We start from the raw sequence: 13,678 nt of genomic DNA on the forward strand, positions 1-13,678 counted from the left end.
TGGTACAGCTGTAAAGGTCAGTATGGACTAGGGGGTTGACATGTTTTTCAGGGGCTGCTCTAGTACCTGTTACAATTATGGGAGAACCAAACACTTTAGGTACAGGAGTTGTCTGGAGAAACTGACATCTTGCCAGGGACAGTAGGCTGTCCCCTGACCACTCTCCCATTAAGGATATTCCTAAAGAAAAAGAAAAAAAGACTCAATTACAGGGCAGATGATCAGATTGTTTCAGTATATAGGTCAGATGTTATATCTTTGGCTAAGAGTGTTTTGCAGTCAGTCATTGCTGGGGACTGTTTGGGTTTTCAGTTATAGTGTAAGTATTGCCAAAGAACATTACATGCTTTCAGAGCATGATGATTCTGACAGAGACATTGGTGATTTTTCCCAGGAATCTGTTGCCCAGTATTCTGACATTTCAGACAGTGAACCTGAAGTTAATATTTAACATGGTTTTCCCTTTGCTGAGACTGTTGCTAGACTCAGGGATGTTTTTGCTTGAGAACAAACAGGGGATCCCCCAGAATTGGGCAGACTTTATGATCTGTTAAGAGGATGAGGTTCCTACTTCTGCACCTATTCCTCCCATTTTGCCAGATCTTGAAGACATTTTTAAAGCTGCTTACAAGGCTTCTGACTCACTGGCTGCAGTTCTAAAGAAAGCTGGTAAGGGTCTGTCCAGATTATAAATGTTTTTATTCTCAACTGTCAGTGGACCTTACTGTAATAACTCCAGCAGCAACAGCTAACAGAAAAATCAAACAAGGTAGGAGACTATTTGCTTGTACTACATTAGCTGTTAGGATCTTGAGTTATCATGGCTATATGTGGAAGTTTGTGGTAAAATGTGCTTAAAGTTTGGAAGAATTGGCTGCTTCATTGTCTCCCGAAAGCAGGTGATTTGAGTCAGAGTGTTTCTAACTTGACTCGCATTTCTAAACATGTTCTGACAAGTATGTATGATTTTCCTGACACTGCGTCTAGATCTTCTGCTTCTTCTGTGGTGCTGAGAAGATTTGTTGGTTATGTAATCAGAATATTTCTGACAATTTAAAGCCTGAATTTCTTAATTCTACTCTTCGCCTGAATCTGATATTTGGGCCTGTGGTTGCACAGATCCAGAAACAGTGGGATGACAAGCAGGCACCCCAAAGAAAACAACAGGAGGATAATTCTTCTAAACCAAATAAAATAAGAAACTTTCCCCAAAATAGTCAAGCTCCAGTTTATGAATGACTGTGCTGGGAATTTGATAGCCTTACCTACACCTCCTGCCTGTTTGTCTACTTCTCTAACACTGACTGGCCTTCAACCACTTTGTGTGTGGTTAGATGATTTCAGACAGAAGGGTATTGAAGCTGACTCAATAAGAATTCATTTGGCAGTGGATGGAATCTCTTCTTTTCAAGAGAGTTCCCTCACATTCATCAAACCAGACAGATCTATTTCCACCAGTGTTACAAGATATGTTAGAAGCAGGGGTAATCTGCATATAACATGGGCAAAGTTTTTATTCCAGGATACTTTTGGTACCAAAAAAAGGAGCATGCATGGAGACCTGTGTTAGACCTGTCTTTTCTTCATCTATATGTGAACTTTCCAAAATTCAAAGATGATGACCCTACCATAAGTGCTTGCACTGCTTCCAGATTATTAACACTAGATCTCTATGATGCTTAGCATCACATACCCACTGCTCATAATTTTAGAAAATTTCTAAGGTTTTTTGTATCTGGATCACATTTTCAGTACTCAGCCTTACAATTTGGGCTCTATGCTGCACATCAAGTGTTCGCAAAGTGTCAAGCCCCAGTAGTGTCCCACTGCAGATTGTGGGGCATCCACATTTTTCATTATTTCGATGGCTTGCTTATTTCTGCAGTCTTCTTCCAGATGTTTGGAGTCTTTAACAAAGGTCTCCAACCTCCTGTCACATTTGGGATTTCACTTGAAAATACAAAAGTGTTGTCTCATACCCTCTCAAGAAATTGTCTTTTTGGGGTATCTAATAGATATAGTCAAGCAAAAGGCCTTCCTTCTAAAAGAAAGGGTAATAACTTAACTATCAGAGCTTTCTGCTGTTTTTTTTTTTTCTCAACAGCTTCAAGTTCCTACAAGAGAATTTATCAGAATTCTAGGCCTCATTGTATCTATGATCCTCAGGATACCACTTGCTAAATTACACCTGAGAAAAATCCATTGGTACCTAAAAGTTCATGGACCCAGCAACTGCACTCCTTGGACTTTCAGATTCCTGTGATGGGATTTGTAAGCTAAGTATTGCAGTGGTGTAGGGATCAAATAACTCTCAATCCAGGACTCCTTTTCTCTCTTGTAACCCCAGTTTATTCTCTCTAGACAGACTCTTCAGATTATGCTTGGGGTGCAGTTTCCATGGTAGAAAAAACTGCAAGGTTTGTGGGAATCTTCATACAGATCAGAGCATATAAACATCAATGAATGGCAACAGTAATTCATGCTTTGAAATCTCTCCACCATCTATGGGCTCCCGGCCCTTTACAGGTGGCTACATACAACACCACAGTGATGTGGTATCTCAACAAATAAGGGGGTACAAAGTCATACCCTCTTTGCTGGTTGACACTGATGGCTTGGGAGTTGGCTCTTCAGCATTTGCTGCCACTTTTGGCCCCCTACATTCCATTAGAGCAAAACACTGAGGCAGACAGACTCAACAGATCCTGGACAGACCCTCACAAGTGGAAACTCAATTCAGGTGTATGCCAGAACTTGATTCAGATATGAGAGACACCTCTAGTCGACCTGTTCACCTCTTTACACAACAGACAACTAGAAAAATTCTGTTTGAGACATCCTTGCAGCCTAGCATGGAGAACAGATGCTCTGTTATTCCCTTAGTCGGGAATGGTCCTGTATGCTTTTCCACCATTTCCAATGATTTACAAGGTATGCCTAAGGATTCAGAAAGAATTATCAAAAATCATTGTGATGACTCCCTTTTGGACCAGGCAAAATTAGTTCTTCCATCTTATGGAAGTGGCCAAGGGCAGTTGCACAGTGGGTTACGCCTATCTGGTTTTCCACAGGGATAGGATTGCGTTATACACTAATCTTTCATTCATGCCTAAAGTTATGGCTGACTTAACCTTGAATCAAGCCATCAATCTCCCAGTTTTCTTCCCAGAGCAAAAATAAATAAATAAAAAACATGGAAGAACTGATTCTGCATACAGTGGATGTGCACAGGCAGCTTAGGTACTTCCTTGACAGAACCTTATTCTTTAGGAAGGCTAACAGCTGTTTGTTTCCTATGTTGGTACTAAGAAAGGCCAACCTTTGTCTAAACAGACTATATCCAGTTGGTTGTCCTCCACTGTTGTTTTTTTTTTTTGCCATTCCTACAGTGATATTAATTAAGACAACTAATCAAAAACTTGGTCTCCTATATCGCAATAAAAAAATTTATGTCCTATGATGCCAGACTCTCCCTGGCCCAAGCCTATCTACTTCCTAGCCTCCTCTATGGAGCCCCATTTCTTACTAACCATTGATCCTGCCTTCTTTCCAAACTGGAACAAACTTACAATAAAATCGCAAAATTTGCAGCTAACTTACCTAATTCCACCCACTGTTACCTTGTTCTCAAAAAGCTACACTAGATTGAATTTCCCCATCATCTCAAAATATCTCAACTCTATATAACCCACTTCCTTCCTAATAAACCCACTGCCTGTCCCTCTCTTTCCAATCTAGTCAACTGCGATACACCTTCCCGTCACTTACGCAGTACTGACAAATTCCTTCTTCAAACTTATAGGTCCAAAATGAAAATTGGCAACCTTTTATATAAATCCTCCATACCAAAATTCTGGAACAACATCTGTGTCAATTCACACTATATTACTCAAACTGACAGCTTCGAAAAAGAACTAAAAAACTTTCTCCAGAAAACAAGGTTATGGCCCTGCCAGGACCCTACCTAATTCTTATTCTGTCATCTGTCTCTCCTTCCTTTGAGCAGTATGTTTTTCTGGCTCTGCCCTATTTAGGTAATGCTATTGGACTATATAGTCTGCATGAATGTATCATGCTTATATCATTATATTTATTTGTGTATTATTATGTTTCATTTTCTTTCTTTCACATTGTGCAATCTTATTATGTATGTATACTGTGAAATTGCCTTTGTTTACTTTTTGTGAAACCTATTACTGTAAAGTAAAATTGTCAATACTTTTTTTCTTGAAGCTTTTCTCCTCGGGTCTCCACTGAAAATGGGCCTGTGCTCAGTTGGACCAACCCGATTAACAAATGTGAAATAAATAAATAAAATAAATATAACTATTCAAGGCAAAGTTAAGGCACATTCTACTGGGGCCTTGCGCTCTTTGATGGCTTACTAGAAAGGGATAGACTCTAGAAGTATTCTAGAGGCAGCAACTTGGTTCTCTGTTTATACCTTAACCAAGCACTACAAACTGGATTCCTTCTGTAGGTCCTGGACATGCTTTACTACAACCATTTTCCAGGGGCTCTTGGATCCTTATCTTTCTCCTCCCAGGTATAGTAAGTTCTGGCAATCTACCCATAGGTTACTGCACCATTGAGAATGATGAACATAGTATAGTTATGAAACCCAAACAGTAGATAACTGAATTCCCTTACTACTGCAGTAGTTGCACCCACCTACAATCCTACCAGATTATCAATGAAATTTACTTGGGCAGTACTTGCAAATGGTCAGTTGTTAACAGTGTATTACCCTGACAAACAAATATAAAAAAATACATTTCTGAGAAGACAGACTTCTTCTTTGCACCTGAAAATAATATATGTATTAATTTTTATTTATTGCTTGGTTGTTTGTTTGTGATGTTGATTGAATGGTCAAACTGGGCAATGTTGTTTTTTTTTCAGTGAATGCCTGATGAGAAATATTTAGAATATCAGTTTGCATAATTATATGATATATTAGTCAAATATTAAAGAGCTGTTTTCAACAAAAATCAAACTATAGAAGCAAGGAATCATAACAGAGAAGAACAAGTCATGTTAGACTACACTTGTTATATTCAAAAGACACAAACAAAAACAACCAGGAAATTGAAGGAAATGAGCAAAAAGGAAAAAAAGCGGAAGTAACTTAACTTTATTTAGCACTTTCGTCGGTGGTAAACCATCAGACTTCTTCAGAATAACCAACTCCATAAAAACTCCACCTTAAATACTTAAAAATATATCACATGATTTAAAAATGCATCAATGATAGGCTGTATACCGTTAAACCTAAACATAAAATTGACCTTTGTCGAGCTTATGGCAACAACAGCACAAAGATTGCCTAAATGTCACTAAAAAAATAAGCTTTAATTTATACACAGCAAAAATTGCCTAAAATTCTAGTACATTAAAATGTATTATAATTAAACATATACATCAAATTATATGTACATACTTGGACATTCTAGATACCAAGCTAAGAGATATATTACATGATAGTAGCCCAGAATTCACATATGGAAGCCTGCTTTGAGTTTTAAAAGACTTGAAATGGACACCATATCATTGAGCCCAAGTATTCTTGTGGCATCACATCTTAATTGCCATACAAGTTCCTTGAACTCAAGAAACAATTCAATCGCCCCCACCTACTGTGCTTAATCACTTGTTCAATACCACTAAACCTAAACTGGTGGTTAGGGAATTCCATAATGTGTTTAGTCAAAGCATTATTTAGATTACCCGTTCTTATATCAGACATATGTTGATAAATACATTTATTGAAGCTATTGATAGTTTTTCCAATGTAAAAATGCCTACATTGTTGACAAATGACCACGTAAATTAAACATTTACTCAAACAATTAATCCTCTGTTTCAAAACACTTTGCCATAACATATAATGTCCACAAAATCATTTTCAATAAAAAGTGGGCACTGAGCACCGTGTCCACATTTTATCATTTGTCTTTTTTGTTCTTTAGGTATATTTCTTTCTAACAAATATTTAATACTAAGATCCTTTTTGTAGACAAGTAATGGTTTTTCTCCTATCCTATTACAATAATCACTCTTGCTACTAAAAAGAGCCCAGTTATTGAAAATTACTTCTTTAATATTGTAGAATAAAGAATTGTAGGACAACACTAAAGCATTATTGTATGACTTGATCTCTGTATTGTCCTGACTAGTAACCTCACCTATTGGTCTAATTTCAGTATGTAAAACACCTAACAATGGAACAAAATGTCCTTCAAGTCTTTTTCTAATGACGTCTTTCAGTATAGGCTCAATAAATGGTTGTGGGTACCCTCTTCTGATAATCATGTTCCTCAGTATCTCCACTTCATTCACAAACACAGCGTAGTCCCTCACCATCCTTGCCAACCTAACACCTTAACCCTTGGCTAATGATCTTTTTTGATGAATAGGATAACAGTCAAAGTGCAGCAGGGCATTTGAGTAAGTTGGCTTCCTATACAAAGTTAATGTAAAGGTGTGATTAACCCTGTCTTTGTGTATGGAAATATCCAAAAAATTAGTCACATCCAAGTTTAGCTCCATAGTAAATCGGAGAAAATTGGTACTAGAATTAAGGAAGGCAAAAAATTCCCCTAATAGTTACTGGGTTCCTTCCCAAAAAATAAGAATGTCATCTTGGTAATGAACATAAAATTCAACATATCTGAAAAAATCAGAGTTGAAAACTACCGTAACTTCCCACTGGGCAAGGACTATGTTCGCAAACAAGGGGGCGCATGCTGCCTCCATGGTGACCCCTGTCCTCTGCCTAAATAGCTGGTTCTCAAACAAAATAAAGATGTTTTTGAGAATAAGTTCTATGAGGGCTCCAAACATAAGAATCCTAGAATGATAATGGCTAGTGTTAGTGCATAGGAAATCAAAAAAACATCATGGTTCCTTCTTCATAGGGAATAACTGTGAACAAGTCCTGGACGTCGATTATGACAAAAATTAGGTCATCTGAATATAACTCACTATGAATTTTTTTTAAGGCAATCCCAAGAGTCTTTCAAAATGTGAGTATAGTTGTTGAAACAATATTTTAAATGGAAGTCTATAAACGTAGCCAATGTAAAAGTCTTGGATGCTTTGGCATCCACAATAGGCCTCCAAGGGGGGTCTGTTGTACATTTATGAATTTTTGGTATTCCGAAAATCGTTGGAATATGAGGACCGGCTTGTCTAAGAAAATGAAATTCACTAGCTGTAATTTGGTTATCCATCAACAAGTCATTCAATATGATATCGATGTTCCTATAAGCAATATTTAATTACTGAGGGATACCTCCTCATAAGTATCACTAAAACGGAACAATAATATTTTTTCCACATAAACCTGTTGGTCCATGATGACAAGCCGCCTTCCCTTATCAAGTTTCATGACTTTAATTGATTGTTGTTAACAATGTTATTAAGTAAATTAACTTCCGTAGTGGTTAAATTAGATGTCAAAACCCCATGTTAGTATGGTAAATTTGTCTTATTCGATTAATACGTAAATTCTCAAATATTTGTAGCATAGGTTGCAGGGGCAGGTTAAATGTGCTGGGTTTTCTACAACCCCTCATAAAGTTACCTTGCTGTTCATGTTCAAAGTAAACTTTGAAATTCAATTTTCTGACATATAATTTCAAATCAAGTAATACATTCTTAATCCTTGGTTTTCTGGTGGGTACAAAACTGAGACCTTTTTGAAATAAATTTGCCCATTCACCAGTAATATTAACATCATTTAAATTATAAATCTTGTAGTCATCAAAATCATTAGTTACATTACACACATATACATATATATATATATATATATATATATATATATATGTGTGTGTGTGTGTGTGTGTGTGTGCATGTGTATATATATATATATATATATATATATATATATATGTTAATTCAAAGAACAAGTAGAAATGTTGACATTTCAAATTTTTTCCTTCTTCAGGGTTTGACTTCTCCAACATCTTATTATCATTATAATGCTTGATTTAGTAAAGTTTATACTCTCTTAGCATAATAAACTCTGTAGAATTGCAGTCTCTACTCATCATGTTACTATAGGATTTGGATGCAACTTGATAGCATTAAATTGACATATATTAATGCATTTAAAATGCTGATGTTATTTTTCTCATGGCATATGTTTATATACAAGCTTCTACAATGTTGATGTAATAGTTTGTACTCAGCTTCTTACCATTTGTACATATAGGAATTTTTTAACTAAGGATTCCACTGAAAATCAAACATAACCTAGTTGAGCATACCTGTCACCAGTACATAGATAAAACAAACAAACAAGCAACAAACAAACCAACAAATAAAACAAAAAAAAAATAATAATTTATTCAGTAAAACTATTTCAGAAATATTCACATGCTGATGCATCCATCAATATTTTTGTATGTAGATTTCCTTCTGTATGATCTTAACTCTGGCCATACACAGGAAATAACTATTCTGAAAAGTAGAATTTGTAACCATGTCAAGTATATGCTTCTGGTAAAGTACTAAACACTGCATTTTGTTATTCATTTGATTTATCATCTTTCTTTCTTTCACTATAACTGAATTTCTTGACACTGCTTTGCAAACCATGGATTCCACGATGATGGAACTTGACATTTTATTCAAAAACACAAGGATCTGGAGCTTGTAATATATAATAAGGCATAATGCAGTCACAAACACTACTCTTTTATTCTATATTTCTTTGATGACTATTTACACATTTATTCTGGTTTTGGTGAAGAAATTTTGAATTCATCAACTGCAGTTTCTTATAAAAATGGTTTCCAGTCTGAAAGCAAAGGCACGTAGATTTAAACAACTGAGTTATTACCAGACCTTCTAGAAAATGTTATCATAGATTCTGTGAACATGAATACAGTCATATTATATGACTGGTTTTATTATATTTTTTTGTGACATTTGCTTCCTCAAATTTTGTTCACAATAACTTTATAATGCCCACCTGCATAATCTTCATGCAGTGATGAAAGTAAGTAAGAACTTATGAGTTCCTATATGTTTTCTATCAGAATTTGAAATGAAATTCTTAAACCAAAAACATTAAGTTTCTAAAACTGCACCCTAAGCTTAGATGCTTATACCAAAAACTGTAACTTGTGCTTTTGCTGTATTATTAAAACAAACTTTGGCATCTTTAAAAGACAAGTATATGAGTTGAGTAATTCTTCAAAGAAAGGTATTTAAGTTGTCATTTTAAAATATTTGCTCATATCAGAGTCTGTATACTTCATGGATACCACTCTCAGAAATACCTTGAGGTATAAAATTACAAACCACTGTTCTAACTGTGTACCTTTTATTGCTGACAATGGTAGATAGTACCATAAACAATCAGCCGAATACTGTTTTGTTCATTGAACTCAATTAATGCTTTAACTGGAGTATGTATGTACCAAGAATGACTTAAAATTCTGTCTATCTGTCTGTCTATCTATCTTTCTTATCTTTGTATCTATCTATCTATCTATCTATCTATCTATCTATCTATCTATCTATCTATCTATCTATCTCTACCTACCTACCTATCTATTTATATATGTAGAGAGAGATTTATAACCCTTAAAACAGTTACTGTGCTAGACTGTGTTTTCTTTCTTCTTTCAATTATGTCATTTTTCATACAGTGTTTCGTCAAGGAGACATTGGAACAAATTGGTATGCCATCTTAACAGGTTCTCTGGACGTCAAAGTGTCTGAGACAGGATGCCATCAGGTGAGGTCACTAGTTTTGTGCATGTATCATATTTATATATTTAATGCAAGTAATAATTTGTTTGCGTAAAGCAGTGATGTGAATTTGTTTCAGGATCTAGTTCAGAACAGACTATTGCAAATAGATACTAGATTAAGAGGATTTCAAAAGCACTATTATTTATTGGTAAATTGTGTTACTGTACAATATTTTTTCACTGATAAGTGCATTAAAAGAAATTACACATCTGTTTGAAACAGTGCATTTTTCACTGGCGCAACAAGCAACAGTGATATACTTAGAAGAAAATGTTTGCAATATATCATATTAATTTAACAGAATAGAATAGTCTGTAGCAAAATAAATAAATAAATGCAATGGATGAAGGCAAAATGGTACAAGCTGCATACCTCGACTTGGCCAAAGCTTTTGACACAATTCCCCAGTCAGGCATAGTAGAAAAGCTAAATAAACTGGGAATAAACCCCTATGTCAAGCAATGGATTACCAACTCTTGACTCACAGATAAGATGCAGATAATTAAAACAGAGGAAGTTACTTCCACAAAGAGACCAGTCACTAGTGGAATCCCCCAAGGTTCTATGCTGTGGCCTCTTCTGTTTGGCATCTTTTTTCTGAAGTAAAAGACAATACTAAAGGGCTCTGGCTGGCTAAATTTACAGATGACTACAAGCTAGGAGGGGTCTATATTAAATACTCGAAGAGGAGTTTCATCGAACACCTCTTCATCGACCTGAAAACCGCGAAAACACAAAACAGTGAATGTGCATATAAGCGATTTCTTTCCCTGGGAAAGAAATCGCTTACCCTAAACAAAAAAACACATCACTACAAACAGTACAAACTGGGGTCTTCACTCCCCCAACAAGTGTCCCCCACACACCCCCTAACTAAATATAGCAACTCCGAGATCACACTACAGTGGGGAACACGGCAAAGTAACAGAGGTGGCCAAGCGGTTTCTTTCCCAGAGAAATTGCTTATAAGACCATTTGCTGTTTTCTGTTTTTTGTTATTTAATGGTCAATGAAGATGTTCGATGAAACACATCTTTGAGTATATAATAGGAACCCACTAGGAGAAGCCACTGAATCCCCAAATGACCTAGCCATCATGCAGAAAGATCTGTTCAAAGTAAATAATTGGTGCCAAAAATCATGGACTGAAACTAAATGCCCAAAAATGTATTACTGTATCCTTTGGGAAGCTATCTACCCCAGGGAACTATCGCAATGACTATATACCCCTAAAAGGTGACCCAGTTGTTCAAGATTTGGGAACTTATGTTGACAGTAACCTAACTTTTGACCAACATGTGTCCATTGTTGTAAAAAAGTCCTTCTATATTGCACTGCTTATAAACAAGGGGATTGGGTCTAGATTTATTGATGTAATTCTCCCCTTTACTCAGCTCTCATTAGACCAGTATTGAATATAATGCCTCATTTGGCATGTATCTGTCCAGACATATGCAACAAATGGAATGCTCACAGAAATACCTTACCAAAAGGATACAAGGTCTAACCAATATGTCCTACATGGACTGACTCAAAGCCTTGTCACTATACTTTGTATCCTTCAGACTGCTAAAAAGTGACCTGTGTCTGGCATACAATGCATCCTCCAACCCATTACTGATGTATTTAGTCCATATCAGCAAGTCAAATGGCATTAGAAATACTTGGTCTAGGGATCTAAGCCACTTCTGCAACATCAACAGAACACTTTGGAGAAACAGGTATATTTCACAGGGTATACTGCTGCTATGGAAAAGACTCCGAGTCCACATAAAACAAAGCTCATTCCTGTCCATATTTAAGCACAACTTAGCTCTATGGTTGAGAAATAGAAAATTTACCTCAGGACTGCTCTATATACTACTAATGTACAAAGGCACCTCCTAAATCCTTTACCACATGCATAGGTCCTCTCAAAGTGTCCATGGTATGATCCCAGTTATTCTCATTAGGAGTAATATATTATTATTGACTATGGGATAGATAAGGCCAGTCTATAACCAAATGGGCTACACTATTTTGAGCACAAAAAAGGAAATTGGCTAGGCTTAAAATGGCTCGCAAGGGAGTTAGTCTAGTACTTACCTATGAACCTATAAATAAATAAATGAATAAATAAACTACAAAATCAAGGTTTATTTTTGATTCATTTATGATAATCTGCACAAATGCCATGAAACATATACACAAACAAATGCACCAGAATATTAGAAAAGAGAATATGTCTGTTGATTCAGACAACATGTGTTAAACTGTATCATCAGTGTCCTAGGTTTAGGGCAAGTCTCAGTTGCCTGAGGACTGGCTACATTAGAGGAAATCAGGAAGCCAGTGGTGTTTCTTTTTTTGTTCAGTCTGGTGTGGGATGTCTGTTGATGCTGTCTCTGTGAGAAACCTTTGACAATACTGGGACCTATTACCCCCTCATCAGAAGTGGAGATATTGCAGATGTAATAAGGGAATGCTCATAGGAATATGACTGCCTTTCTATAACATCACATGCATTATGTCAGACAATGATAAGAAGAAGCTCTCTGACAAGGGAATTAATGGAAACACTGAGGGCTAGTTTCTCGTTATTTAGGTTTTGAAGGATTAACAAAGAATATTGAAATAAACTCTCAAAGTGTGACTGGAAGGAAATTAGCGTTTTAGTCTTATGACAATATCAGCATTTTAAGTTAAGTTTAGCTCAACACATGAATGTGCATAACATAGTCTGATAAAAACAGGACACAAAGGACAAGTCTAGCAATGCTGATAAAGGGAGATTTTCAAAGGAGGTAGACAAAGAACAGTAAAAAACATAATACCACCCCAATTTACGTTACTGCCACAGACGAGAGTTTTTCCATTCCAAATCTACCCAAAACAGGGAAATTAAGTCATTATCAAAACTGCTAAAATTTGTCTCTCTGACATTAGTACTTTCAAAGGATAAGAATATAATATCACCTTCACTGGTATCTGTATTAGTGTCACCATGGATAATCATATCCAGGGTTTGCTATGTTGGATTAACCTAGCACATCAGCATTCTTTAACCATACTGGAATCACTATTACTGTAAATATTTTGGCCAATATCATCCTACAGCTTTCCTTTGACTATAAAACTTTTGCTAGAGAATATTTAAATATATTAGAAAAAAAACATGGTGCAGCAATACTGACTTATGCCTTGCCCTTTCTCAGACCGGCATGGACCTAAAGTTAGAACAGAAACATGGACATTCACAGGTAAACATAAATTTCCACATCTACCTACAAAGGTTCAAGGTTAAACAAAATGGAAAAGAAACCCTCCCTTCTTTCTTTTCCAGCGGTGATCAGGATTTTTATATGTTCCAAGCAGATTCTTTCACACCCATGATTCTGACAAAGAGGATTCTTCCTCACTAGTTATGATGTCTCATCCAGAAGACATCTCTTTTGCTGAGGCAGTACATTTAATGGTAGAATTTTTCAAATGGCCTACAGGGGATGCAACCAACAAAAGGCCACGGTGGTGCAGCGGTTAGCATTGTCACCTCACAGCAAGAGGTTCTCCCGTTCGATGCTCGACTGGAGCGCTTTCTGTGTGGAGTCTGCATGTCCTCTTCGTGGTTGAGTGATGTTAAAGACATGCAGGTAGGTGCATGCATGAATGGGCATGCCTTCTTTGAAAGTTGGACGTCGAGCTGGCAACTCGGCACCGTAAAAATCCACTGCCAATCATTAGCAGACAGAAGTTCCACTGTGTTGACCCCAACCGGGAAAAGCCAAAAGACTTTAGTTAGAAGTTAGAAACGTGAGCCTTCACATCTATCTATGAAGACTTGAAAATGTAAAAAGAAATGGAAAAGAAGCTCTTCCCCTTTCTTTTCCAAGGATGAGGAATTTTGTATGATCAAAAGATCAAGGGAAATGAT

The 13,678-nt window shown here is 36.3% G+C and overlaps 1 protein-coding gene across 1 annotated transcript in view; it reads left to right on the forward strand.

Moving 5' to 3' along the window:
* The window catches only part of LOC122805261 (rap guanine nucleotide exchange factor 4-like), a 2,335,347-nt gene that overhangs the window by 717,219 nt on the left and 1,604,450 nt on the right, over positions 1 to 13,678 (forward strand). The window contains exon 3 of the mRNA XM_044075349.1: positions 9,663 to 9,751. Coding sequence (XP_043931284.1) covers positions 9,663 to 9,751 — 89 coding nt within the window. The remainder of the gene's footprint in view (positions 1 to 9,662; positions 9,752 to 13,678) is intronic.

The sequence above is a fragment of the Protopterus annectens genome, chromosome 6.part1, assembly GCF_019279795.1.
Source record: "Protopterus annectens isolate FY-2018-M chromosome 6.part1, PAN1.0, whole genome shotgun sequence".
In the NCBI taxonomy this organism is placed as follows: domain Eukaryota; kingdom Metazoa; phylum Chordata; order Ceratodontiformes; family Protopteridae; genus Protopterus; species Protopterus annectens.